At 44.8% G+C, this 24203-nt stretch overlaps 1 protein-coding gene across 1 annotated transcript; it reads right to left on the bottom strand.

Moving 5' to 3' along the window:
- Positions 1-798: 798 nt before the first annotated feature.
- Scpep1 (serine carboxypeptidase 1) lies at positions 799-24008 on the bottom strand. Its single transcript, XM_020179873.2, has 13 exons — positions 23862-24008; positions 22387-22535; positions 18390-18479; positions 16789-16944; positions 16390-16464; positions 14059-14131; positions 11529-11566; positions 10242-10370; positions 8977-9070; positions 7933-8046; positions 4640-4777; positions 3605-3768; positions 799-1355 (listed from the first exon to the last, which is right to left on the bottom strand). The coding sequence occupies exons 1-13, from the start codon at positions 23935-23937 to the stop codon at positions 1293-1295; spliced, it is 1359 nt and encodes a 452-aa protein (XP_020035462.2). The 5' UTR covers positions 23938-24008; the 3' UTR covers positions 799-1292.
- Between the last annotated feature and the right edge of the window lie 195 nt (positions 24009-24203).

Raw genomic sequence — 24203 nt, 5'->3', positions numbered from 1 at the left:
GCTGGCTTCTAACTGCGATCCTCCTGATCTCTGCCTCCTGAGTAGCTGGGATTACAGGTGTGAGCCACCGGCACCCGACCACATCATACTACAGAGCTACATTCCCAGCCCAATGCACTAACTTCTAAGAGAAGAGACCCTGTGAGGTTGGGAATTCAATGTGTTGAAATTCAGTGCTTCGGTGATTCACTGATGTATTAAGATTAAACAGCCTGTTATGCTCTTACCTTATTCTTCCTTTCTTTATTTAACAGCAAAGGATATATTGCAAAAGCAGCATGGAAGAAAGATACCCATTAGTAGAGTCCCAGGGGACCCAGCACAGGCTGGTTCTCTTTGAGAGTTCTTCTCCAAGAGTGTGCAGAACAGTGACCCACCCACAGGGACATGTGCAGGGTGTGCTCAGGTCCAAAGCTGCAGCTGGTGTGTGTGGAACCTGCTCTTAAGTCTTTCCTTGTATTCTGCAGGAACAGACTTAGGGTTTGGTTTTCAAAGCAGTCTATACCTACAGGAGGTGGTATTTCTTTCAGGAAGGCCTTGGAAGCTATGAGGTCCCTTATATGGGGTGTGTGAATTAAAAGTTCTCAGCCATTTTAATTTTAAAGAAAATGTGGCAGTCCTTTGACTAAACAATTATAGTTTCACAGATTTACTGTAAAGAAAGAGTAAAAGTGTGCAGACAACAATAACTACTAAGATAACTCACTACAGCACCATTTACAAATTAGAAAATATTGTGGGAAACATTGGGAATTAGATAAATAAATTATATGACCACAAAATTGAATGATAAGCAGCTTTACAAATATTATAGAAGAATGTTTATTGATATGAAAAGGTGTTTAGGACATGCTGAGATGTGAACAAAGACAGTAAAGTAACAGACAGTAAGGATTCCATTTCTGTAAAAAATATATATGTATGTATTGCAAAAAAAAAAAGGCCTGTGTTTTTTCCTAGGAAGGGAGACTATGAGTGTTTATTTTGTTCTTTGTCTACTTCCTACTTTTCTTCTATAAATCACATCATTTGTTTGGTAATAAGAAAAAAGTCAATCTATTACAATCCTTCATTTTGATTGAAATAAATTCATCTTTTAAAAATACCTAGGTTTTTTTTAAGAAGCAGGTTGCCACAAGGCCATAATCTTGTCGTCTGTGAAAGACGGTAGGAGCCTTCACCACCCCAGCCCTCTTTAGACTCTGGAGGAACAGTATTCCCTATAGCTCCAGTATCCTTCACTCCGCTCCTGTGTCCCCAGGCCGAGCGAGCTCATCTCAGCCCAGGACATCCTACTCCTGCTGAGTCACCAGCCTCATCATCTTTAGAGCCATGTCCCCTTGGTCAGAAGGAACCTAGAATCAAGCAGCATCCAGGTTAGGGCTCCTCATGCTATTCCTGGAAGAAGCCCAGGGCTCCATCCTGAGAGCTCTTGCTCCCCCAGCCTGGACTAGGCTACATCCCCAGGCTTATGGTACTGGGACCCAGCCTGTTCAAGGAGGCAGGAAGATGCCCAACATTTTAAAGGATTCTCTGTGTGGCGAGGGATTCTCTGGGAGGGAGGCTAACAGGAGAGCCACAGACAGAAACAAGCATGGTCCTTTTTTTTTTTTTTTTTTCCTGTTGACTTTCTGCAACTTAGCACGGTCCTTGATTTGGATGGCATCCAGACTTTTGCATTGTCTCTTGCTTTCCCTCAGATTTTTAAAAAATAAATCTTCTAAAATATCTCCTTAAATACCATCAGAAAAGGGAGGGTCAGAGGTCTAAGTTTCTCCTCTACAAAGAGAAAGGTAGAGTAGATGGTCTCCCAGGTCTTTCTGACACACCACAGTCCTTAGAATCTCCTACTGAGCAAGAGTCCTTGGGAGCAAGGCACAGTGGGGCATTCTAAAATGACATTTAATCCACTAAAGGGGAAGTGGTAGGGGACAACTTAACGACAGTCTCCAAGGACTATTTTAAGCCTGCCCCCAACTGGCCTGCTGCTCTATCTGTGACACACCAAGAGGAAATGGGTCTGAACTCAGGTGCTGGAGCGTGAAGTAAGTTCATGGTAATAGTGTTTTGCTTTAGAACATTCTACTAACTTCTCCCTAGTCAACAGCAGACGCACCCAGATAGACAAAGCCATAAATAATGCCTCCTTAACCCTGGGGACTGTGTTTCATCTTCAAAGTGTGGGCTACTTTCCTTCATTTAAATGAAGATGTCATCTCCTCCTACTTACTGCCCATTCATGTTTTGCAATCTTGCCACCCCAGTCTTCTGAGCTGGCCACTCCACTAACAGCAGCCATGATTGTTTGGAGGCATTAGTAGAACCAGGCTGCTGCATTTTAATCCTTTATGGGAGTCTGTAACAGCATGTGACATGACTGCTCCCACCTGCTCTGGGGATGCCATGAGCCCGTCTCCCTATTTCTTTTATAGCTTCTTTCTCAGTCTCATTTGTGGACTCCACTTTCACCTCCTGCCTCTTTGATCCTGGCCTATCCTTTTCTATATCTGATTCCTAAACCTCTATCTGTGAGGACAAAGGTCTATCTTGACCTCAGATTATCCCTAACCCATTTACATACTCAAGTGCCTGATGGACTCCCCACTTGATTATTCCATAGGCAACTAAAATGCTCTGAAAATGGTCACCAAAAGGCAATTCTGTCTTTTTCCCCTATGAGACATTGTTAAGAGGAAAGTGTCTTATTAACTCATTTAAACTAAAGAATAAAGGACAGAGAACCCAGGTAACTCTCTTGGGGGACTTTATGCTTTAAATTGAGTTTATATTCATTCTCAAAGGAATGAAGCACTAATATAGGTTGAGTAGCTCCTATTTGAAATGCAGAGGACCAGAAGTGTTTTGGATTTTTTCAGATTTTGAGATACTTGCATATATATAATGATCTCTCATTATGGATGAGACCCAAAGGTACCATCACCTATACACACAAGCTCCAGGTAATTTTATGCACTGTATTTGATGCACTTCTGGTTTGACTGTATCAAATCACATGAGATCAGGTGTGGATTTTTCCACTTGTGATGTCACATTGGCACTCAAAAAGTTTTGAATTTTACAACTTTATTTTATTTTTTGGTGGCACTGGGGTTTGAACTCAGGGCCTCATGCTTGCTAGGCAGGCACTAACAGCTTGAGCCACTCTACCAGCCCTTTTTTGTGATAGGTATTTTCGAGATAGGATCTTTGGAACTATTTGCCTTTTGGCTTCAAACCACAATCCTCCTGATTTCTGCCTTTTAAGTAGTCAGGATTACAGGTGTGAGATACTGGGGATCAGTTTGAATTTTACACACTGTGAATTTTAGGTTTTTGGATCAGGGATGCTCAACCTATAGTAGAATTTCACTGAAGAACTCAAAACATGGCTGGTGGAGTGGCTCAAGTGCCTGCCCAGCAAGTGTGAGGCCCTGAGTTCAAACCCCAGTGCCACCAAAAAAAACAAAAAAAAAAAAGAACTCAAAACACTCCTATGCTTGGAATACCACTTCCAAGGCCAATCCAGGCAGTGGACACATGCATAACGGACTGCTTAGGACTCCTACTGAGCACCAGTTTAAGTCTGCAACAAAAGCTGACTTACCATGTGACCAGCTCTTAGAATCCAGTAGAAAGCCAGGTTCTTGTAGGACTTAACAAAAGCAGAGGTTTCCAAGGACTTAGGGTCACTGTATAGGGCTTTCCACTTTAGTTGGTTGAATTTGGGCAACTCTGGCCACTTCAGCTTCCGCAACCAGGCCTCCTGACCTGGTGAGAGGAATGAAGAGAAGGGCCCAGCATTAAGAGCTAGGCAGAGTAGAGAAAACAAACAAGAAAATCTAGGTCCTGTAACTGGGATCTTGTTAAAATGTAAATTCTGGTTCAGGAGTCCTGGGTGGGGCCTGAGTGTTTACATTTCTCACAGGTTCCCAGCAATACCTGGGCTGAGAAACCTAACAGCTATATGTGGCCTCTAACTCTCTGGTGGCTCTCTGTTCCTTAGGAGGGGAACCGGGGACCTCTGGAGGCTGACAGTGCTATCAGGAGGACTGGGAAGTGCCCAGGATGAGGGGCATTTAAAGGCACATGACACCTTGAGATCACCTGCCTCACACTGTGCCTGAGGGTTCTAAGAACCAGTCTCTGGGTTTCCACGAGACTCTGCTGAAATCAGAAGTGAGCACAGCTCACGAGGCAACAGAGTGGTACTTTGGGTCCCAGAAGGAACATTTTCCTGGGGCCTCAGAGCAAGAGAGCTGTTAGGAGTTAGTTTAAATTCACTCTGCCATGCTTAACATCTCCTACAATGGCACAAAAATAAGGTTTTCCCTTAATGAAGTAGTACCTTTGCCCAATAGCCAGAAAAAGGGCTTCCTTTTAAGTTTTGTACTAGGGACAGGCATTATTCTTTTTTTTTAGTCATACCAAAGAGCCTCAAAACCTGGAAGTGCCCAGACTTCTCTGATGGGTCAGTTAGGTACAGCTTCCTCTTCTTTGAGGAGTCAAGGGCAGGGATGGATGGATGTGGCATGAAACGGCATTAATGTCACCAAGACTGATGTATCTAGGGTCAGCTCCCTTCTAGCTCAACCCATGAATTGACTCCCCGCAAAAAAAGTCTCTCAGACTCAGTTCCTACCCATGGTGTCCACAATGAGATCAAGCTGTCCATTATACACAGTCACGTTGACCCCAACTTCCAGCAACTCATCCACAATGTTGATGACGGGCTTCATGAAGTCCTCCTCCATGTTCAGGAAGACTTTAGCAGACTGGGCTGCACAAAGGGAACGAGAAAGAAGTAGCAGCTTAGAATCTTCCAGAACAAGAGGTACCTTTCAGCCCAAGCATCCTTGGCTCTGGCACCTTAAAGTCACCTCATTCAGCATCTGGCAAAGGCTGACTGACAGGTACATCACGGACAGGGGCCCGAAAATGGCTAGGTGGAAGGGAAGTGTACACAGCACATATGGTCATTCTCTTGGGAACCTGTGATGACAGAAGATGTCATCTGTAATGAATTGAAACCCAGAGAAGTCTAAAATCCATGGAAACAAAGAGGCAGAGGCCCAAGAAACACTTTTTAGCTGGTCCACTCCAGGAATAAACTGTGCGTTGTGCCAAATGTTAGTTTTCCTTTTGTGCTGAGCAATACCAAGGCCACATTCCAAGTTCCAAATAAGGAGGCTTTCTTAAAATAAACCAAACCAGACCCAAACCAATTCAGAGCTGGCCCTCAGGAAAGCCAAATGGGTAACAAGTCCCAGGCAAAACAAGAGCGAATCCTGTTGGATTTTTTTTTCTTTTTTTTTTTTTTGGCAGGGGGAGCAGAGGGCAGCACTGTGGTTGAACTCAGACTTTTGCATTTGGTAGGCAGTAGCTCTACTGTGTGAGCTTTTTTTGCTCTAGTTATTTTGGAGATAGGGTCATGCTTTTTGCCCAGAGCAGCACGGTCCACAGTCCTCCTATTTTAGTCTTCCTGCCATTGCTAGATAGGCATACACCATCAAGCCCAACTTTTTTCCACTGAGATGGCCTTTGGCAAACTTGTCTTTTTCCTGGCTGGGCTGACCTGGAACTACTATCTTCCTGATCTCAGCCTCCCAAGTAGCTAGGATTATAGGCAAGAGCCACCAGCACCCAGCTTCTGCTGAATTCCCGACTATCTACATCATCATCATATTCAATGCCAACAGTAACAGTGGCACCAACCATTTCTTTGTCAGCCACTGGGCTAGGTAAGCATTTTCAAGCAATAGCTCATTGGTGCTCCATCAAATAAGGAGATAAAAAGCCAAACTTTGTATAACAGTTAAAGAAAATGAGGCTCAGAGAGGTTAAGAAATGTGGCCAGCGTGAAACAGCCTGTCAGCGGAAAACTAAGACATGAACGCAGGCCTGGCTGACTCCAAATATATAAGTTTCACTATGAACTGCATCTCAAGACCCTGGGTGTATTGACCAAGGACAGTTTGTCCTTTCTTGACCGCATAGAGACAGATGTGGAGCCAAAGCCAAAGAAAGTTTTCATTTTATTCCTCTGGTGGCACTGGGGTTTGAACTCAGGGCTTCATGCTTGCTAGGTAGGCACTCTTACCATTTGAGCCACTCTGCCTGCTCTTTTTTATGTGGTGGGGTTTTTTTTTTGCGATAGGGTCTCTTGAACTATTTGCCCAGGGCTGGTTTTGGACCGTGATCCTTCTGATATCTGCCTCCTGAGTAGCTAGGATTACAGGCATGAGCCAACGGTGCCCTGCCGAGAAAGTTTTCTCTATCAGCAATCATCTGTAAAAATATATTCACCTTACCCATTCAGTCATTATAGGCATACAGGGTCCCTAACATTGGAGAAACTGAGGCTAGATAAACTGAGAGAGGTGAGTTGAACAGTTGTGCTCCCAAGGGCTTGCCCCACACTCACATCTCTCAGCACCAGAATAGCTCCCCACCACTGTACCCATTACTTTCAGCTTCTGACACCACATTCTATCTTTTCATTCAACCCAGGGAGATGAGGATGCCAAGTCTAGGGTGAGTCCCCTCGCACCTTCAGGTTGGAAGAGGATGACCTCTGATGCCTGAGGAAACCAGGATCAAAGTCAAATCCTAGCTTTTTGGCAATTGCCAAGGGGTGATACAAAAAAGGGGCCTCCTGACCTCATAGTCAGTCTTGGGTCATGTGAGATACAAACAAAACTCCATCTCGGCTTCCTTGGAGTGTTTTCTCTCCAGAAACCCAACGGGCCTGCTTGCTCAAGGCTTCCCTATGGGACTTATCCAAGACTTCTAACTGGCCCTGGTCTCTAAAGACTCTGCAACTTCCATGCTATGACCGTTAGAACTGAATGGAGCATGTAGCAAACCACACGCAGCATCAGGAGGCCAGCAAAAGAGAGCATTTTGGTGCATGCCTGTAATCTCACTTACACAGGAGGCCTAGGAAGGAGGATAGAGGTCTGAGGCTGCTTTGGGCAAAAACATGAGACCTAACCTAAAAAATAACTGCAACAAAAAGGGCTGGGGCATGGCTCACGTGCTAGAGCTCCTGCCTAGCAAGCTCAAGGCCCCGAAGTCAAACTCTAGTACTGCACAAGAGAGATGCTGGCCGAAACCTGTCCAAGTACAGCGTGTGTCTGACATCCTTCAGAGTCCTTTGCTTGGAAATCTCACCAGCGACCAGCTGTGTTTTGGACATGGCTTTTTAATTTTAATTTTTAAAAATGTATTTATTTATTTAGAGTTAGTATGGCTAGGTTGCCCAGACTGGCCTCAAACTCATGATCCTCCTGTCTCAACCACCCAAATACTATATTTGGGTGGTTGAGTACAGGTGTGTACTACCTCATTCAGCTATTATCTTAATTTTTTTTATTATGGAAAATTTCAAATTGACACAAAGGTAAAGAGTATAATGACGCCTATGGACAAATACCAGCCTTCAACAGTTACTGACTCCTAAACCAATCCTGTGCCATTTCTCTCCCCACCCACTTTCCTAACAACCCACACTTTGATTTTTTCTTTTTTCTTTTTGTGGTACTGGGGTTTGAACTTAGGGCCTTGCACTTGCTAGGCTGTTGCTCTACCACTTGAACCACTCCATGAGCCCTTTTTAGTGATGGGTTTTTTTTGTGATAGGGTCTCACCAACCACTTGCCAGGGCTGGCTTTGAACTGTGATCTTCCTGATCGCTGCCTCTTGAATAGCTAGGATTAAAGGCATGAACCACTGGCACCCAGCTTTATTTGTTTTTTTGGTGGCATCCCTCACTTTGAATCAATTTTTGACACATCAGTGACTTATCATCTATAAACTGTGAATAGGAATATTGTTTTACCTGCAACAAAACCCAATGCTGCAAATTAAGGCCTCTGAACTTGCACCTCTCCTTTACCCTCAATTCTACAAATGACAATTAGGTCACATTGGTACCTCCCCAGGAGAGATCCTCAGGAATGATTTTGAGCTTCTTTTTGATGGGGCCATTCATGAGCTGACTTAAGGCGTCTCCTTGTAGGTGTCTCACGTGGCGTTGACAAAGTCGAACTAAAACCAAACTGGCACATGGTGAGTGAAAAGGACTGGTAACAGGACCACGGGGACATCTTTCCCAAGCTGCTGGGAATGCCATGCAGGAAGAGGGAGACTCTCGGCTGGAAAAGGAAAAGCATCACCGTAATCCATCCCAGGGGGAGGAAGAGAATCAGAAGCAAGAGGAAAGAGGGATGGAACCAGCCATGTCAGTTGCTGCATCCAACAACTTTGGAGCCATTAGGATTATCCAGAGTGGATAAAGAAAGCCAGCTGAGAAGAGGAATCCAGGGGCATCCAGCAGCCTTGGCATGCTCTTTACGGAGGGAGGATTTCAAACATTCTGCATCCACAGCCAAGCTGGGTCAGCTGAAAGGCCACTAAAGGCAGCCCTTCTGAGAAGTGGCACTGTAACTAATTATAAATGGAAGTTGGTTTTCTTGGGGCTGGGGTGTAGCTCAGAGACAGAGCATATGTTTAGCATGGGCAAGGCTCTGGTTTTAATCCCTAGCAAGAAGAAGGAGGAGAAGAAAGAAGGAAGAACGAAGAAGGAAGAAGGAAGAGGAGGAGGCTCCCATCTTCAGAAACATTATGTTAAGCAGCAGAAGACAGATGCAAAAGACTAGCATATGACTCCTATTTATATGGAACGTACAGAAAAGGCAAAACTAGAGACAGAAGCAGATTAGTGGTTTCCTGGGCTGGGAGAGGGAGTGAGAAGTGACTGCAAACAGATGTGTGGGATCTTTGTGGGGTGATGGAAATGTTCTAAAACTGAATTTGGGGATGATTGCACAACTCTGTGAATATGCTTAAAACCTCTGAATTATACAGTTAAAATGGGTGAATTTTCTGGTATGTAAATGATATGTTAATAAAGCTTTTAAAAACATGGGTTTCTTCTTGCATAGAGGCTAAGAGCTAGCAATGTCAAGGTTCACTTACCTAAGTGGCTCTGAAGGAATTCCAGGCCCGATTCCATTGCAGATGAGGGGGTGCTTTTTGTTAAGATGTTGTAGAAATTTACCCCATCTGCATTCTAAAATACAGAAGTACCCTTCACTGTTTGCTTTCTTTTTCCATCACCAAAGTTGCACAACAGGAAGGAACAAGGCTGTCTGAGAATGGTTCTAAGTTGGCCCTGTGTGTCGGTCATTGCGTGGGGAGCACGGAGCTGTGGGGGTCCTATACACTGAGTCCTGCACCAGGGCCTTCTTCCTTTCTGCCCCAGGGAGTCAGAACTGGAGTCAAAATGCTGCTGGGCAAGGACCCAAATAACCAGTATTGGTTCAGAACCACACACCCACCTCTATAAGACATAGTCTTTCTTATAGAATCCATACACTCAGTCAAGGTCTAGCAAGTCTTGCAGGCCTGGGTGGTTTTCTGACCCTATAAGGGCCTCTCTGTCATGGCTCAGAACTCTTAAGATTTCCCACTTAGCATGCAGTCATTTCCAGATGTGTGTGGTGACCCTGGCTAGATTCTAGTCCTGATAATGCCATGTCTCCCTTTTCTCGCTCTCTCTTTCTTTTGAAGTACTGGAGTTTGAACTCAGGACCTTGAGTGCTCTACTACTTGAGCCACATCTCCAGTCTGTTTTGCTTTAGTAATTTTTTGAATAAGGTCTTGCTTTTATGGTCAGGCCAGTCTGGACTACGATCTTCTTCTTCATCTTTTTTTTTTTTTTTCTTTCATATTGTATGGTATTTATTTATCCTTTTTAAAATTTTTTTCTTTTTGCAGTCCTGGGGTTTGAACTCAGAGCCTCACATATGCTAGGTAAGCGTTCTACCACTTAAGCCAGCAATCACGATCTTCTTATTCACACTTCCTGTGAATCTGGGATGACAGATGTGTGCCACTGTGCCCAGCTTTTTATTTTATTTATTTATTTATTTTTGCAGTACTGGGGTTTGAACTCAGCCTACACCTTAAGCCACTCCACCAGCCTTTTGTGATGGGTTTTATTCTCAAACTATTTGCCCAGGCTGGCTTTGAGCAGCAATCCTCCTGATCTTTTCCTCCTGAGTAGTTAGAATTACAGGCATCAGCCACCAGAGCCTGGCATGCCCAGCTTTTTATTGTTTGAGATGGGGTCTCAAAATTTTTTTGCCCTTGTTAGCCTGAAACCATGATCCTCCTGATTTTGCCTCCCAAGTAGCTGGGATTACAGGCATAAGCTACTTCAGTCTGACCCCTCTGCTTACCTTTTCAATGACCATTTCTGCTTCCTCCCACAGCTGAGTGGCTTCTTTGTAGAGTCCCTTATTAACAGCATCCAGGACTTTCTCTGCAACAATAGACACCTCTGCCAAGCCTTTGTCATCGAGAAGAGACTGGAACACAAATGGAAAACAAAAAGGTCCACTTTGCTAGGGCACATAAATCAGGTATTGCCATAGCCAGGGATGGCAGGAGAGAAGGAGCAAGGGGAACTCACACAGGAAACGGTATTGTTGCAAGTGGCAACACGGGGTAGGGCTGGGGATGGAACCCAGAGCCTTGCACATTCTAAGCAAGTGCTCTATGCTGAGCTGTATCCCTAGCCCTAGCTACGTATTTACTGATGGAGGAAATACAGAAGAGTGTTAACTGAATTGAGATAGCAGGTATGTAGGTGTTCACTGTGATCTTTCAACTACAGGGCACATTTGTATATTCTTTTTTTTTTTGCTTCCCAATTTTTAAAAATTAGTGTGTTAATACAAACCTTGTGCAAAGGGTTTCATTACGATTTTTCAATGAAAAAAGTGCACATAATGTACTTTAATCAAATTTGTCCCCTCTACTGCTCTTTCTTACTCTCCCCTCTTTTTAAAACAATTTTAATGGTTCCATTTTTCTACTTTCATACATGCACATGAAGTACTTGGATTATATTTGCCTCCCCCCTTTCCATATTTGGAATTCTTTTTTCAGTTTTGGGGATTTGAACTCAGGGCCTTGCTCTTGCTGGGCAGGTACTCTACCACTTGAGACACTCCACTAACCTTGTATTTGGAAATTCTTATAATAGAAAGTTTGGATTGGGTGTGTTTGGGCACAACTATAATCCCAGCACTTGGGAGGCAGAGGCAGGAGGATTGCGAGTTTGAGGGCAGTTTGAGACATACAGTGAGACCCTGGCTCAAACAAACAAACGCTGGGCATATAACTTAGTAGTAGAGCACTTGCCTGGCATGCAAAAGGCCCTGGGTTTGATTCCCAGCATTGCCAAAAAAAAAAAAAAAAAATTAAGGAATTTAAAAATTATATTTCTTATGCCTGGAAAAATGGAATAAGTGTGTTGATTTTCTTTAAATTTGTCCCCCAAACTAGCTATTCCTTAGGGTCTCCAACTTAATCCAGTTTAATAGTCCCTAAGAAGCAGTATCAACCATCTATGCAAACTCATTTAGTTTCCCCTTCCTGGGAATATTAGAAAGTCAGAGCCAGAAGAGGTCAGCAGAGCTGTACTGCAGAGACAGTACAGAGACAAAGACCCATTTACTTACCATGCTGTACAGATAGGGTCCCCAGGAGAGCACCGAATCTAAAGCAAACCACATAGTTACAAATTAAATGTGTCTTGTCTCTTTCTAAAGAACGACCTGACTGACTTCCCTGTAAAGCAGAAAGACAGCAGCAAGAAACCTGGTGGCTTCAGGTCTGATGGCTCCAGGGCATCCTGCTGCCCATGCAGGAGGTGGGAGATTATTTCAGTGAGTGGAAAGTGGGGTGAGAGTGGGAGACCTTTCTGCCAATTCTAAGGGCCAATGGCACACTGATCTGGCCCAACACTGCCCTGTAAGTTGGTCCAGGTCAGTGATCAGCGCCATAGGCAGGTGGTGGGTGTGGGTGGAGCCTCTCACCTGCAGACTTCTAGGCTTTGTGACAGCTTAAACTATTTCCCCACCCTCACACTGCCACTTGCATCTTGTTTGCTCCTCCAAGCATGGAAACACTGGCTTTTGCCCAGGTGCTAATTAACTCGAGTGTCTGGGGCTAACCTGCCCATTAGTCATTTCTAGTCTGCAAACACACAGAAGTTACTAAGGGCCTTGGGGCAGCAAACTGCTGGAGGAAACATTGATAGGCCTACCCTCAATGAGAACAGTGAGCAGTCAGGTGCCGGTGGCTCCCGCCTGTAATCCTAGGTACTCAGGAGGCAGGGATCAGGAGGGTGGCGGTTCGAAGCCAGCCCATGCAAATACTTCACGAGACCCTATCTGTGGTTCAAGGTGAAGGCCCTGAGTTCAAGCCCCAGTATCCCAAAAGAATAAAATAAAATAAAAAAAGAGAACAGTGAGCAGCCTAGGCAAGTTCATAGCTACCACATCCCTAGGTAAGTCAAATGCCACTGAGAGCTGTGCCAGAAAACATCAAGGACTTTAATAATGCATCAAGCACATTTGAGAATGTCACTCCTGTGCTCAGAGACCTTAGATGGCTCCCTAAGGCCAAGTGTCTACAAGTATGTCTCAAAAAACCTCAATGCTGCAGGATTTTCATATACAGGAAATATGCAGGAAAAAAATGAGGTTCTTTGATTAAATACCTTTGGGGTTATGCAAAATACAACACATTTCTTTACTGCAGGTCTTCAGTCTGTGGACCCTGAAGAGGTGGAGTCAGTATTTAGCATTTTCAAAATGTATGTGACCACAGTGCCAGGTGTATAGCATTTCACTGGACTGATATTCTTCAGTCGTCATTCACCTCTCCAGACTAACCTTCAAGTTCAAGCCTTAGCTTCCTGAAATGCAGACTTGTTTCCATTTCTCCAGTACATCCCATTTCCTGCTTGATCTACACCAGTGATCAGCAAATTTCTTCTGGAAAGGTACAGACAGTAAATAATTGGGCTTTGCAGGATAGCCCAACTCTGTTGCAACTACTCAGCTCTGTTCTGGCAGCCTCCAAATAGCCACGGACAATACGGAAATCCACAGCATGGCTGTGTTCCAATAAAGAACTTACTTATTCATGCAGGCAGCAGGGCTGCAGTTTGCTGACTTCTGATGTAGACCTGCACTGGCCATTAGAACTTTCTGAAATTGTAGAAATGCTCTGTGTTTGTGTGGTTTGAAGTGATGATCAATATCCACGTGTCCAGTGAGCACTTGGAATGTGAATGGTGTCTTTGAGAAACTGCAATCTTTTTTTATTTTTTTGGCACTACTGAAGTTTGAACTCAGAGCCTCACACTTGCTAGGCAGGCACTCTACCACTTGAGCCACTCTACTAAATCTTAAGTTTAACTTATATAACTTCATGTGGCTAGTGATAACACAGATCTAAACCAGGAGCAATTTTGTTCCACAAGAGACATTTGACAACATCTTTGGTTGTCATACTGGAGTGGTGCTACTGAATCTCAGAAGCAGAAGCCAGGGAGACTGCTGATAAATGTCCTACAATGCATAGGACAGCTCCCCACAAGAAAGAACTGCATGGCCGCAAGTGTCCATGGTGCTGAGGCTGAACACCAGTGATAATGACTACTTCTGGTGTCTGAAGTCACAGCTGGGTGTCTGTAACGTAAACCACTCCTATCCTTGCTCCCCAAGAAGGCTCTGAGTTAAAGGCTGATGATAACCTTGTCTTGCCATCACCACAAGTCACAGATGGAAATTTCACTCCAAATGCTCTTGTAGCATCAGGGCGTTGAAGGGGAACAAGATGACAATACAGACCTGCCCTTGTGCTGAGTCACAAAAACCTGGGTATGACTCCTTACTAGGCCACTCCTGCTATGTGAGAGGGCGGACGTCATCACCTGAGTTTTCAGAACATCTCCAGGTGTAAAATGTGACACCTTTGTTGTGAGATACAGAGACTTAGCTCCACAGGGGTGCTCTGTGAATGAGTTTTCAACCCCACATTTCTTGGATGTTTCTTGGGGTGAACATTTTCTGTGCTGACCTCTCCAAGGGCCCAGAAAATTCTGCTGCTCTGTTCTTTGATTTAGACAACACAATCCAAAGCCCTAGGAAGGGATGGAGATAGTGGGAGGAAAGAAACAGCTAGAAACTACATACTCACCAACAGGGGAGATCCAGGAGTCACCCAAAGCGACACCAGAGAAGTTGCACTTGATGGTCCCTTGCTGAACAGCCTAAAAGAGGAGCCAAGAAACAGTCTCACTGAGGAATGCCAGGCACCTCCATCCTTCTCAGCAGAGGTAGGCTTTCTACTGTGCCTCTCTGAACACAGTCCTTCTGCCCACCCTTCCAAGGGTCCCTGGGCACAAGTAGACCACAGATGCCCACAAGAGAGCAAGGATAGCTCCTTCCTGTTGCCATTGAGAAATGAGGAGGAACTGCTCAGCTCCTCTGGGCCTTCAGAGTTGGCAGGGTGTGAGTGGGGGTCTGTCCCCAGCCATCTTTGGGAAGACATGGCCATCCCTTCCCCTGAAGTCTCCCATGGTGTTCAGGGGCTCCTTGCACACATTTGCCTCTGCCAAGCAGCAATCACTGAGGGCTGGGGACCTCCTTGGGATGTCCTCAGATGCCTCAGGATGAGACGCTCATCCCTCTTTGCTCCTTCTATGTGTGTACTAGTGTACACACCTGTCTAGTGCCAGAAAACTGGAAAAAATCTAAGGCTGAAAATGTCAGTACACACCTGTAATCCCAGCATTGAGGAGGCTGAGGCAAGAGGATTGAGAGTTTAAGGCCAGCCTGGACTACAGAGAGAGACCTTTCTCCAAGGGAAAAGAAGAAAGAAGATGAGGAGGAGGAGGAGGAGGAAGAGGAGAAGGAGGAAGAGAAGAATGGGGAAGTGAGAAGGGGAGGAGGAGGAGGAGAAAGAAGAAAGAAGAAGAAGAAGAAGAGGGCCAGACATTGTGGCATAGGCCTGTAATCCCAGCACTTGGGACTACAGCTGTGGCAGTAGGATTACAAGTTCCAGGCCAGCCTGGGCTACATGGTTCTAGACCAGCTTGAGCTACTTAGCAAGACCCTGTCTCAAAACAAAAAAAGAACTTTGGAAAATGTTAAATATTTATTAATAAAATGGGCTACATGAGTTATAGTTATCTTCATTACACATGATAAATTTTTTTTAAAAAAAAGAATGAGAAGGCTCTTGATGGATTAATATGAAAACATCTCCAAAATAGGTTGTTAAATTTATTTATTTATTTATTTAGATATAAGGGCTCACTATGTAGGCCAGACTGGCCTTGAACTTGTGATCCAATTGCTTCAACCTCCTGAGCACTGGGATGACAGCATGTGCCACTGTACCCAGCACTGTTGTTAAATTTTTTGAAAAGTGAAATATAGTGCTGGAGGCATGGCTCAAGGAGTATAGCACTTGCTTGCAAGCACAAAGCCCTGAGTTCAAACCCCCAGTACTGCAAAACCCCCAGGACTGTGCTAGATGAAAAGAGACTTTAGAGACGTCATAGTCGGACGTAAGTCATGGATCTGGATAGAGTATCAGCTTGGACAAGCTGGCTATAAGGGGCACAGTGGGACAATTAAAGAAATCTGAATGTTTAAGATGAAAATTTGCTGAAACAGCAGAGCACTGGTACCTCATGCCCATAATCCTAGCTACTGAGGAGGCAGAGATCAGGAGGATCATGGTTTGAGGCCAGCCTGGGCAAATAGTTTGCGAGACCCTATCTTGAGTGGCTGAAGTGGTAGAGTGCCTGCTTAGCAAGCACGAGACCTTGAGTTCAAACCCCAGTGCTGCCAAAAAAAAAAAAAAAAAAGAAAAATTGCTGAAACAGACAGGTGAAGACTACTGACTGACAGTGTGTATGATATGATCTCATTCTGGTTAAAAATTTATTCATATATGCAGAAAAATATTTAGAAAGCTGTATCCTACTACAGGTGTTAAAAGTGATAATCTCTATCTTATGGGAAGTTGAAGATTTCTTGCTTTCTTTTTTTCTCTTTTTGTTTTTTTGAGACAGGGTCTTGTTATATAGCCCAAGATGATCTGGAACTCACGCTCCTCCTGCTTCTGCCTCCCAAGTGCTGGGATTACAGGTGCACACCAGCATACCTGATTTCTACATTATCACACTCCCTTATAGTTTCATGTTTTATTTTTATGTTTAGATTTTTAATCTATATGGAGTTTTATATCTATATATCTGTATAGTTTTTTGCAAAGTAAGAATCCAACTTTACTCTTTTCCAAAGTGAGAGTCAATTGTCTCTATACCATTTACTGAATATTCTCTCCACTTCCCAATCAATCTTTGCTATTCTTGCTTGGACTTTTCATGGATATTATTACAGACATATTCTCTTCATACAAGGCCCTATTCAAAGTGTATTCAATATCAAGCCAGTATACAAAAGTAACATAATAGGTTTTCTGTCCAAACCATAACAAAGCCATCTTCCCTGTTACCTTATAAAGGTCTAGACCAATGCCGGCAGCCATTTTTCCTCCGTAGGATTCTGAGAAGATGTAGAATGGGACTGTCTAGCAAGAAAAGGAATTTATAAATAATTAAATACCTGATTGCTTTTTAATTTACAAAATGAATTTCTAATTTCTACTGCAGACAAGTCTGCTTTTGTTTTTCCCCATATCTGATTATTATATCTGATTAGAATGCTTACTCCAGGGTCATTCTTTCAAGCCAAAAACCATCTTTAGAGATGAGAGAAACAAATGCCCAATCTTGGGTTTCTCTGATATCAGCAGGGCCTTGAACTCTTGGGAAAGTTCCTGTTTATTCTGCTGGATGTACTGTTGCTACTGCTGCTGCTTTCCTTAGCTGTTCCCATGTCTGTCTTTGCTTACCTGGAATTCTTTGTGGCAATCGAAGAATGTCTTCAGGAGAACCATCATGTCTGAAGCCACCGTAGCCAAGTCCTTTGCATACTCGCCACTCTGGTTCACGTAACTGAAGCCGGTGCCCACAGGGTTATCCACAAATAAGAGGCTGGCAGACTGGAGCTGCACGCCACAGAGAACCAAACACTGTAACCAGCTGGTCGGTCGCTAATTACCTATCATTTTATAGGAACTCAGCAGAAACCCCTCCATCACCATGTTAGCATGCTCATATAATCATGTTGTTAAAAGGGTTTTAAAATGGAAAGGAATATAGACTGCAGCCATAAAAGGCAAAGAAAAGGCAAGGCAAGAAGGAAAGAGGAAGACATACACCGTGACCAAAGACTCTATGCTATCACTGTGCACACATACAGGTGTACTAAATGTAATAAAGCAAGCCAGTGAAGGTAGCACCAGGCTGAGCCAGGCTGAGCAGTAACTCTAAGCAGTAAGGGGCCACGTGAAGTCTGGACATCACACACGAGTTTTCGTCCAGATGTACCTAAATTCCACAGTGGCCTGGCTTCCTTGTGCATTGCAATTCTACACGCTTTATCCTACCACCTTTACCAAAGAGGTGAAAATGATAAAATTACGTATCTGGAAAGATCTTTGGTGATGACACAGCTCAGTTAAAATTCTTTATTTTTTTTTTCTTTTATAATTTTTTTAAACAAAAAAAATTTTTCCTTTAAAATTATTATAAAATTCTTTACTGATGAGGAAATCAAAGCCCAGAGAAGGCCCATACCTGGGAACTCCCTGTTCCAGGCTCTCTGCCCCACTTTACTGTCCTTAGTTCTGGGAGGCTGGGGACAAGCCCCTGGGGCACTCTGCTACTGCTGCCACAAGTCACACATACTGAAGGGTTTCAGGCCAAGAAAACAGGAAGATGCTCCAAGAAAGACTGGGTAAGTTAGCTCCTGATGAGAGGAAGGCTGGAGGAGCCCCGAGGAATGAGGAGAATGTTCTCAATAGCAAGTACTACTGGGAGGGGAGCAGAGGCACAAAACAAAGGTCACAGTTGGGTAATAGTTGCAATCCATGGCTCAGTTTTGCCTGTCAGTGCTTGGTGGCCTAGGAGCGGGAGCTGAGTGGGTCATCACTGGTGGGCTTGGCAGGGCTGTAAAGTGAGAAGGATGAGGTTGCTGGGGAGTGAGAGGGTTCACAGAGGGGTTAGGGAAGGAACTGATGTGTGGGGAGCAGGGGGAGGTAGAGACAGAGGACCAGGGAGACACAAAAGGGACAAGGGATTTGAAGACTGGATGAAGTTAAGACACAAGGTGGGAGGGAGAGAAAGGATCTGCCAGTTGTGGGCAGAGAGTTGGACCTGGAGTATGAGGTTGCTGATGGTCAGCATACGGATAGAGACAGGGGAGCTTTCTGAAAGTAGGCAGAGAAAGATCACTGAGTTGGAGAAGACAGAAACGGAGAAGCTGGGCTGGAGAGAAAGCTATGGGAGAGGAAGTGCCCAAGTCCTCAGGAAAGGCCCAGACTGAACTGCTAACTTTGTGACCCCACCACATGCAGGGCAGCTGCAGGTGGTGGGGCTGTCGTCACTGTACCCAGGTGGTTCTTCGTGGTTTGAGATTACTGTCGAGGGGCCCAATCTCCTCAAAATTTCCAAATCCAGTGCTGGAACCACCTGGTCCACCCTGTGGAAAAGAGAGAACCAAACATAAACCTAGAGAAAATTTAGACGAACCCTAGTCATTACAAAGGATGACCACATCCACTACAAACAATTTGTAATTTAGTGATAGCCTGTCACCTTGCACAAAGGACACAAAGGCACCAGGGGCCTCTACACCCAACAAGCTCCTATGGCAACTGTACAAGTCTTTCTCTTTGAAAGGCCAGAGGTGGGCTATGAAGCCCACAAAGGAACTTTCTCACTTCCTGATTCTCTGAGCTTTAGCCTTGGCCTGCCATAGACTTATTGACTGTCACATTGGAAGACACCTTCAAACACATCTCATCCAATTCCTTTCATTTTAGAAAAGAGCAGTAAGGTCCAGAGTGGGAGGTGGCTTGTCCTGGACCATTCAGCAATTAGGGGCTCTGACGGGACTAGACCTTTGACTCTTACCCTGACACCCAAAATGGGAGACTCTTTCCTTTAGGTACCAGTAGATTGATAAGGTATCCAGACTGAGGAGTTAGGCCAATTCTCTGCATATAACTCATCAAATACAGGAGTCCAAGCAGGGCACCCAGGGGCAGGGGAGAGGCAGGAGTCTGAATTGGGGCTCAATGCTAGCACCCAACTGTGACGGATGGAAGTTCTATGGGCTCTGAAGGGCCCAGAGAGCAGAAGGGAGGACAGAAAGCAAGGGGCAAAATGGAAGGAAGTTGGGTGGACTTCCTGATGGCAATGGGAGGAGAAAGGATGGAAAAGGAGGGAACTCTTTTGAACAAATATGGCTCTGGGGGAGGTGGGAGACTGAGGAGAGTGTTATCAGCTGAGGAAGGGACAGGCCTAGGACCTAGAATAAAAGGACATGGTCTCACTGTGCACAGTAGGATGGGTAGAAAAGAAAGGAGAGAAGATGAACAGGAAGAACAGCTCCACAACACAGAAGCCAGAGCAATTGGCCTAAAGAAATCTAAAGAAAGGAAAGAGCTCAGGGAGAGACAGGGCTAAGGGATGGCTAGACAAGGCACTTAAATATTTGAGCCAACACCAACCTTACCATGATAAAATCAGAAGGCTCCAACTCCCCTTAATTACAGGCACTTGGTTTCTTATGATTTCCTAACACAATAGTTAAAAAGTTCACAAACCAGTTGGAGATGTTCATTATAGTGCCATTAATAGCAGCAGCAACAAGAGGAAGGGTGCAGCTCAAATGTCCCACAATGGGGAAACAGTTCAGTAAATCAGGTCTCCAGGAGGGATCGTGTTGCTGTTCAGAATCCCAAATGATGACAAACTATGTGGCGACATTGAAAAATTGCTTACAAAGCAATATGCAATAAATTGAAACCTAATATGTACCCTCAAATGAAAGCTCGGTCCTTTTTTTTTCCCCCTTATGGGCTTATTAGGTTGGAGCAGGATTAAAACAAAAGGAGCTTTGGGGGTAAAGGGGAAGTTGGGATCCTAGGAGGCTTGGTCTTTGGGGGAGAAATCCCAGTCCCCTGTTCTGATTTTGAGAAGCCAAGGAGAAGGAACTACAGGAAGCAGTTGTTCTATTTGAACACAAAAAAATGATTGCAATGTCCTTTGTCCAGGTCTTAGCGTGGGTACTACTGCAGCCCAGAGCAACTTAGTGACTCTCGAGATATGGTAAATGTATCACTGGATGACCTGAAATGCTTAAATGACTTGAAAGTATCCTTAAAATCACTTGCTACATCACTTACGACATGACCTCAGTTCTCAAATACCCCTACACAGACACACACACATACTAAGAGAAGTCAGAGCATGAGTCCTTGGTAGGCTGCAAAAACAGATCTCTTTTTAATCTGTATTAGTTGCTTCTTCCTTAATCATACTTTTTCTTCTCCCTTGGGCCTCTAGGGAGAAATGGAGAAGAGCAGCTTCCTGTCTTTGGTTGCTAGGCTTCATACAACATCTTAGTTTGGCAGTTTAACCAACCCTCACTAACTGGATGGCTTCCAGGGGCCAGGCACAGGCTATGAGCAAAGCAAATCAGCCCAGCTTCTTCCCTCTCTGAGGGCAGGGGGCAGGAGGACATCATCATTCAGTTTTGGGGATAGTGAGGTCAGGCCCCAAGTTGTTGGATCTCCTAACTTTTGGAAGGAGGAAGGAAATGTCGTGACTTTAAAATGTCGGTAACTAATTCGGTTAAAACAACTCTGCAGTGAATCCAAAGTATATCTTGCAACATCTGAAATTCAGTGTTTTTCAAATTGTTTTCTGGAAAGCCTAGAGGGTCCCATGATTAGCCAGGAACAAAGAGAAGGCCACATACCCAGGACTGAGCAGCCTGCCCCACCACAGCCTCAGTATTTCTGCTTTTATCTGCACTGCCTCCCATATGTGAACTTTCACCTGGGGTTGGGGGTGTGTGTGTGTGTGTGTGTGTGTGTGTGTGAAAGAAGTTCTACTGATCAACAAAACCACCCCAATCTGCCCCTGACTAGAAAACCAAGGCCCAGAGAAGGTAAGTGTTTTGCCATGGTTCACAGTGGCAAGCCGACACTGAAAACCCAGGTCTTGTGATGAGCAGGCCTGGGCATGTCCATGCCCTGGCTCTCCCTGCACTTCCATTTTCTGCTGCCCAACCTGGACTGGCAATGTGGGTTCTTCTTCTGAGCATTTCCTACCTGCACACTTGGGCCTCACCTCACCTCTAGCTCTCCGAGGAGGCACCTGTGAAGAACTAAGGAGAGAAAAACCCTTCCTGAAAATGGCTCATCTTCCTCTAGCTCAGCAGAATCTGCAGTAACCCCCCTGGGAGGCAAAGCCTGGGCGTTGGGAGGCACTTTGGGAGGAAGCCCCATTTGCATCCCATGGAGGTGAATTATCAAAGTGTCTTATTTGCTGGTGCGCCACCAGAAGCCCAGCTGGGCTGTGCCCACAACTTCCAGAGTCTGAAGCAAGACCCTGTTCCTCAACCCCTCCCTAGAAATTAGTTTTCCAGGTGGGTGAGGCCACCACTGGTCAGATATGTCAAGAATGCAGGAAGGATCTTCCACCTGAGCCTAAACATATTTCCTGGCCTTCAATCCTACAATCAAACTCAAGGTTAAAATGCAAACACATGTAGGGAGAAGGATAGGGCCTGACATTCACGGCAAGATAGGAAACGCTGGTAGCAGTTCTTTCAAAAGATGAAGTTTAAAAGAAAAGAGAAAAAAAAAGATGAGGTTTTTGGCTGGGAGCCAGTGACTCATACCTGTAAATCCTAGCTACTCAGGAGGCAGAGATCAGGAGGATCACGGTTCCAAGATAGCCCGAGGAAATAGTTCTTGAGATCATATCTTGGAAAAAAAAAAACTCATCACAAAAAAAAAAAAAAAAAAAAGGGCCGGCCTAGCAAGCTAGAGGCCCTGGGTTCAATCCCCAGTATGGCAAAACAAAACAAAAACAAGTAAAGCTGGGTGCTAGTGGCTTATGCCTATAATCAGAGGCAGAGATCAGGAGGATCGTGGTTGGAAGCCACCTGGGCAAAACAGTTTGTGAGACCCTATCTCAAAAGAATGCACCACAAAAAAATAAATAAATAATAGGGCTGGTGGAGTGGCTCAAGGTGTAGGTCCTGATTTCAAACTCTAGTACCACAAGAAAAAAGAAAAAACAAGTGAAAAAAAAAATACCCTCCCCATCAGTACAGAGTAAAATGCAGCATCAGCAGCTTTGAGTAAAAATTCCTACAACTATCTGCACTCAATATAAAAAGACTCTGGCAAAAGACAGTAAATAGGGCCCCTCCACACTAATTTAGCCCCCTCAGCTATGCCCTTGCCTCAGAGAGTCTCAAAAGGATATGGAAACTCCAGTCCTTCACTGAGGAGCTGAGTCCTGAAGAACAAGCAAAGAGATAAGAGGAGACGGTCTCCATCTGACACCAGGCAAGGAAGCTACTTTACCTGAAGCCACATGACCAGAGGCAGTTCTGAGAAGTTCTTGCAAGGGTTGGTGGCATAATAGAGCCACCAGAACATGTGGGCATCCTTACGGACAGTCACATAATCCCAGACTTCCTTGCCTTCTTCTGTGGGCCAGTTGATGACAGCTCCTGAAAGAGAAGCTCAGTGTCATTTTCCTGAAGAATGTGAAATGTCAGGTAAATTCCAAGCCTGGTGGAGTTACCATGCTAGGTTAGAGATGATGTTTATATGTCAGGCTATTTACTTACCCCAATACATTGTGGGGATAAGAGAACAAACTTCAGCTATGAAAAAAGAAACTACAGTTCAAGACCAGCCCGGGCAACATAGTGAAACCCCTTCTAAAACAGTAACAACAAAGCTGGGACCTCAGTTGGTAGGAGTGCTTGCCTCGCATATGTACCATTTGAGCCATACCCAGCCCTTTGCCTCGCATATGTAATGCCCTGAATTCAATTCCCAGCATGACAAATCCAGACACTCCCCCTCACAAAAAAAAAAAAAAGTTCCCTGGTGACCTGACATTTTTGCTTTCTACTTCCTCATTTTTCAAATTTCAAGGTTCCTCAGCAAATAAAAGCAAAAACTGGTCCCAGTAAGGAAGAGATGGGAGTAGATAACGAGACTAAAATATTGCCTTGTAAATTAAAAGAATGAAGATTAAGAAAAGGCAGAAGGGCTAGAATATTACAGAAGTGGCTAAAGATTCAATAATTTATGATTATAGTCTCCTTGCAAATGACTGATAAGGCGTGAGTCCCTGGAAAAGGACGGATAAGGCTCAGATCTCTCCTAATGTAACTCCTGGCACGTCTCCTTTCTTGAATGGAAAAATAAGAGCTGCTATGCAACTTGCAGAGTATCAAGAAGCAAGTTTGTAGCCAGTTCCAAATTCTCAGTTCTTGATTCAGACCAGGAGACTTTCTTTTTTTCTTCTTAGTAAAGGATGAGAATCAATTTGCAAGCCATCCCATTAAACACAAATACGTTTTTGCCTAAAAGCACGCAGGCAGGGGCAGATATTTTGTCCGTTCTGACCAAGCAGGGGGAGAAGAAATGTTCCACTCATAGTAGGACTTTCAGGGGTCTCTTTGACCTCCTACCTCAGCTCAGAATAAAAACGCCATGTAACTTCATTTAGCAGCCAACCACAGAAGAAAAGGGAGGTGGCTTTCGGATTGTGGAAACCTCCTTGATCAGCAGAAAACATACGTTTCTGCCCAGCTGCTAGTCTACCGAAGAAGGAAAAGACAGAAAAGGGTAGAAAAAGCACTTTGATTAAAAAAAAAAAAAAAAAAGTGAGGTTCCAAATCAATACAAATTACGCACGGTAAGAACCGGGAAAAGAAATTGTTTAAAAAAACACAACACCCCCACCCCCACCCCCAACAGACTTTCATCTGTGGAGAGAGAAGGAGGCACCGGTCGCTGGTGCCCCTTTTGCTCCGACCTACCTGCGCTGAGGCCCAGGAGCAGCGGCAGCAGCAGCAGCCATCGCGGCACGGGACAGCCCCGCGGCGCGAGCTCCATGATGAATACCCCTCGGCAGCATCAGCAACAGGCTGGACCCGGGACCTCACCACGTGACAGGCTGTCCACCGGAGGCGGGGACTGGGCGGGCCGGGGGCGGGGCCAGGGGCGGGGCAGGCGTGCCTGGAGGCTCGCTTTGTCTAGAGCGCCCTCTGCCTGCCAACCCTGGAGCTCCTCAAGGGCTCCCGGGCAGTTCTGCCTATCTGCTTATGTAATTCTCTGCCATTGAGCGAAGGAGCTGCGGGGAGCAGACATTCAATGCATTT

Source organism: Castor canadensis, chromosome 11 (genome assembly GCF_047511655.1).
Source record: "Castor canadensis chromosome 11, mCasCan1.hap1v2, whole genome shotgun sequence".
Classification (NCBI taxonomy): domain Eukaryota; kingdom Metazoa; phylum Chordata; class Mammalia; order Rodentia; family Castoridae; genus Castor; species Castor canadensis.
This window is presented reverse-complemented; position numbering and strand designations above follow the sequence as displayed.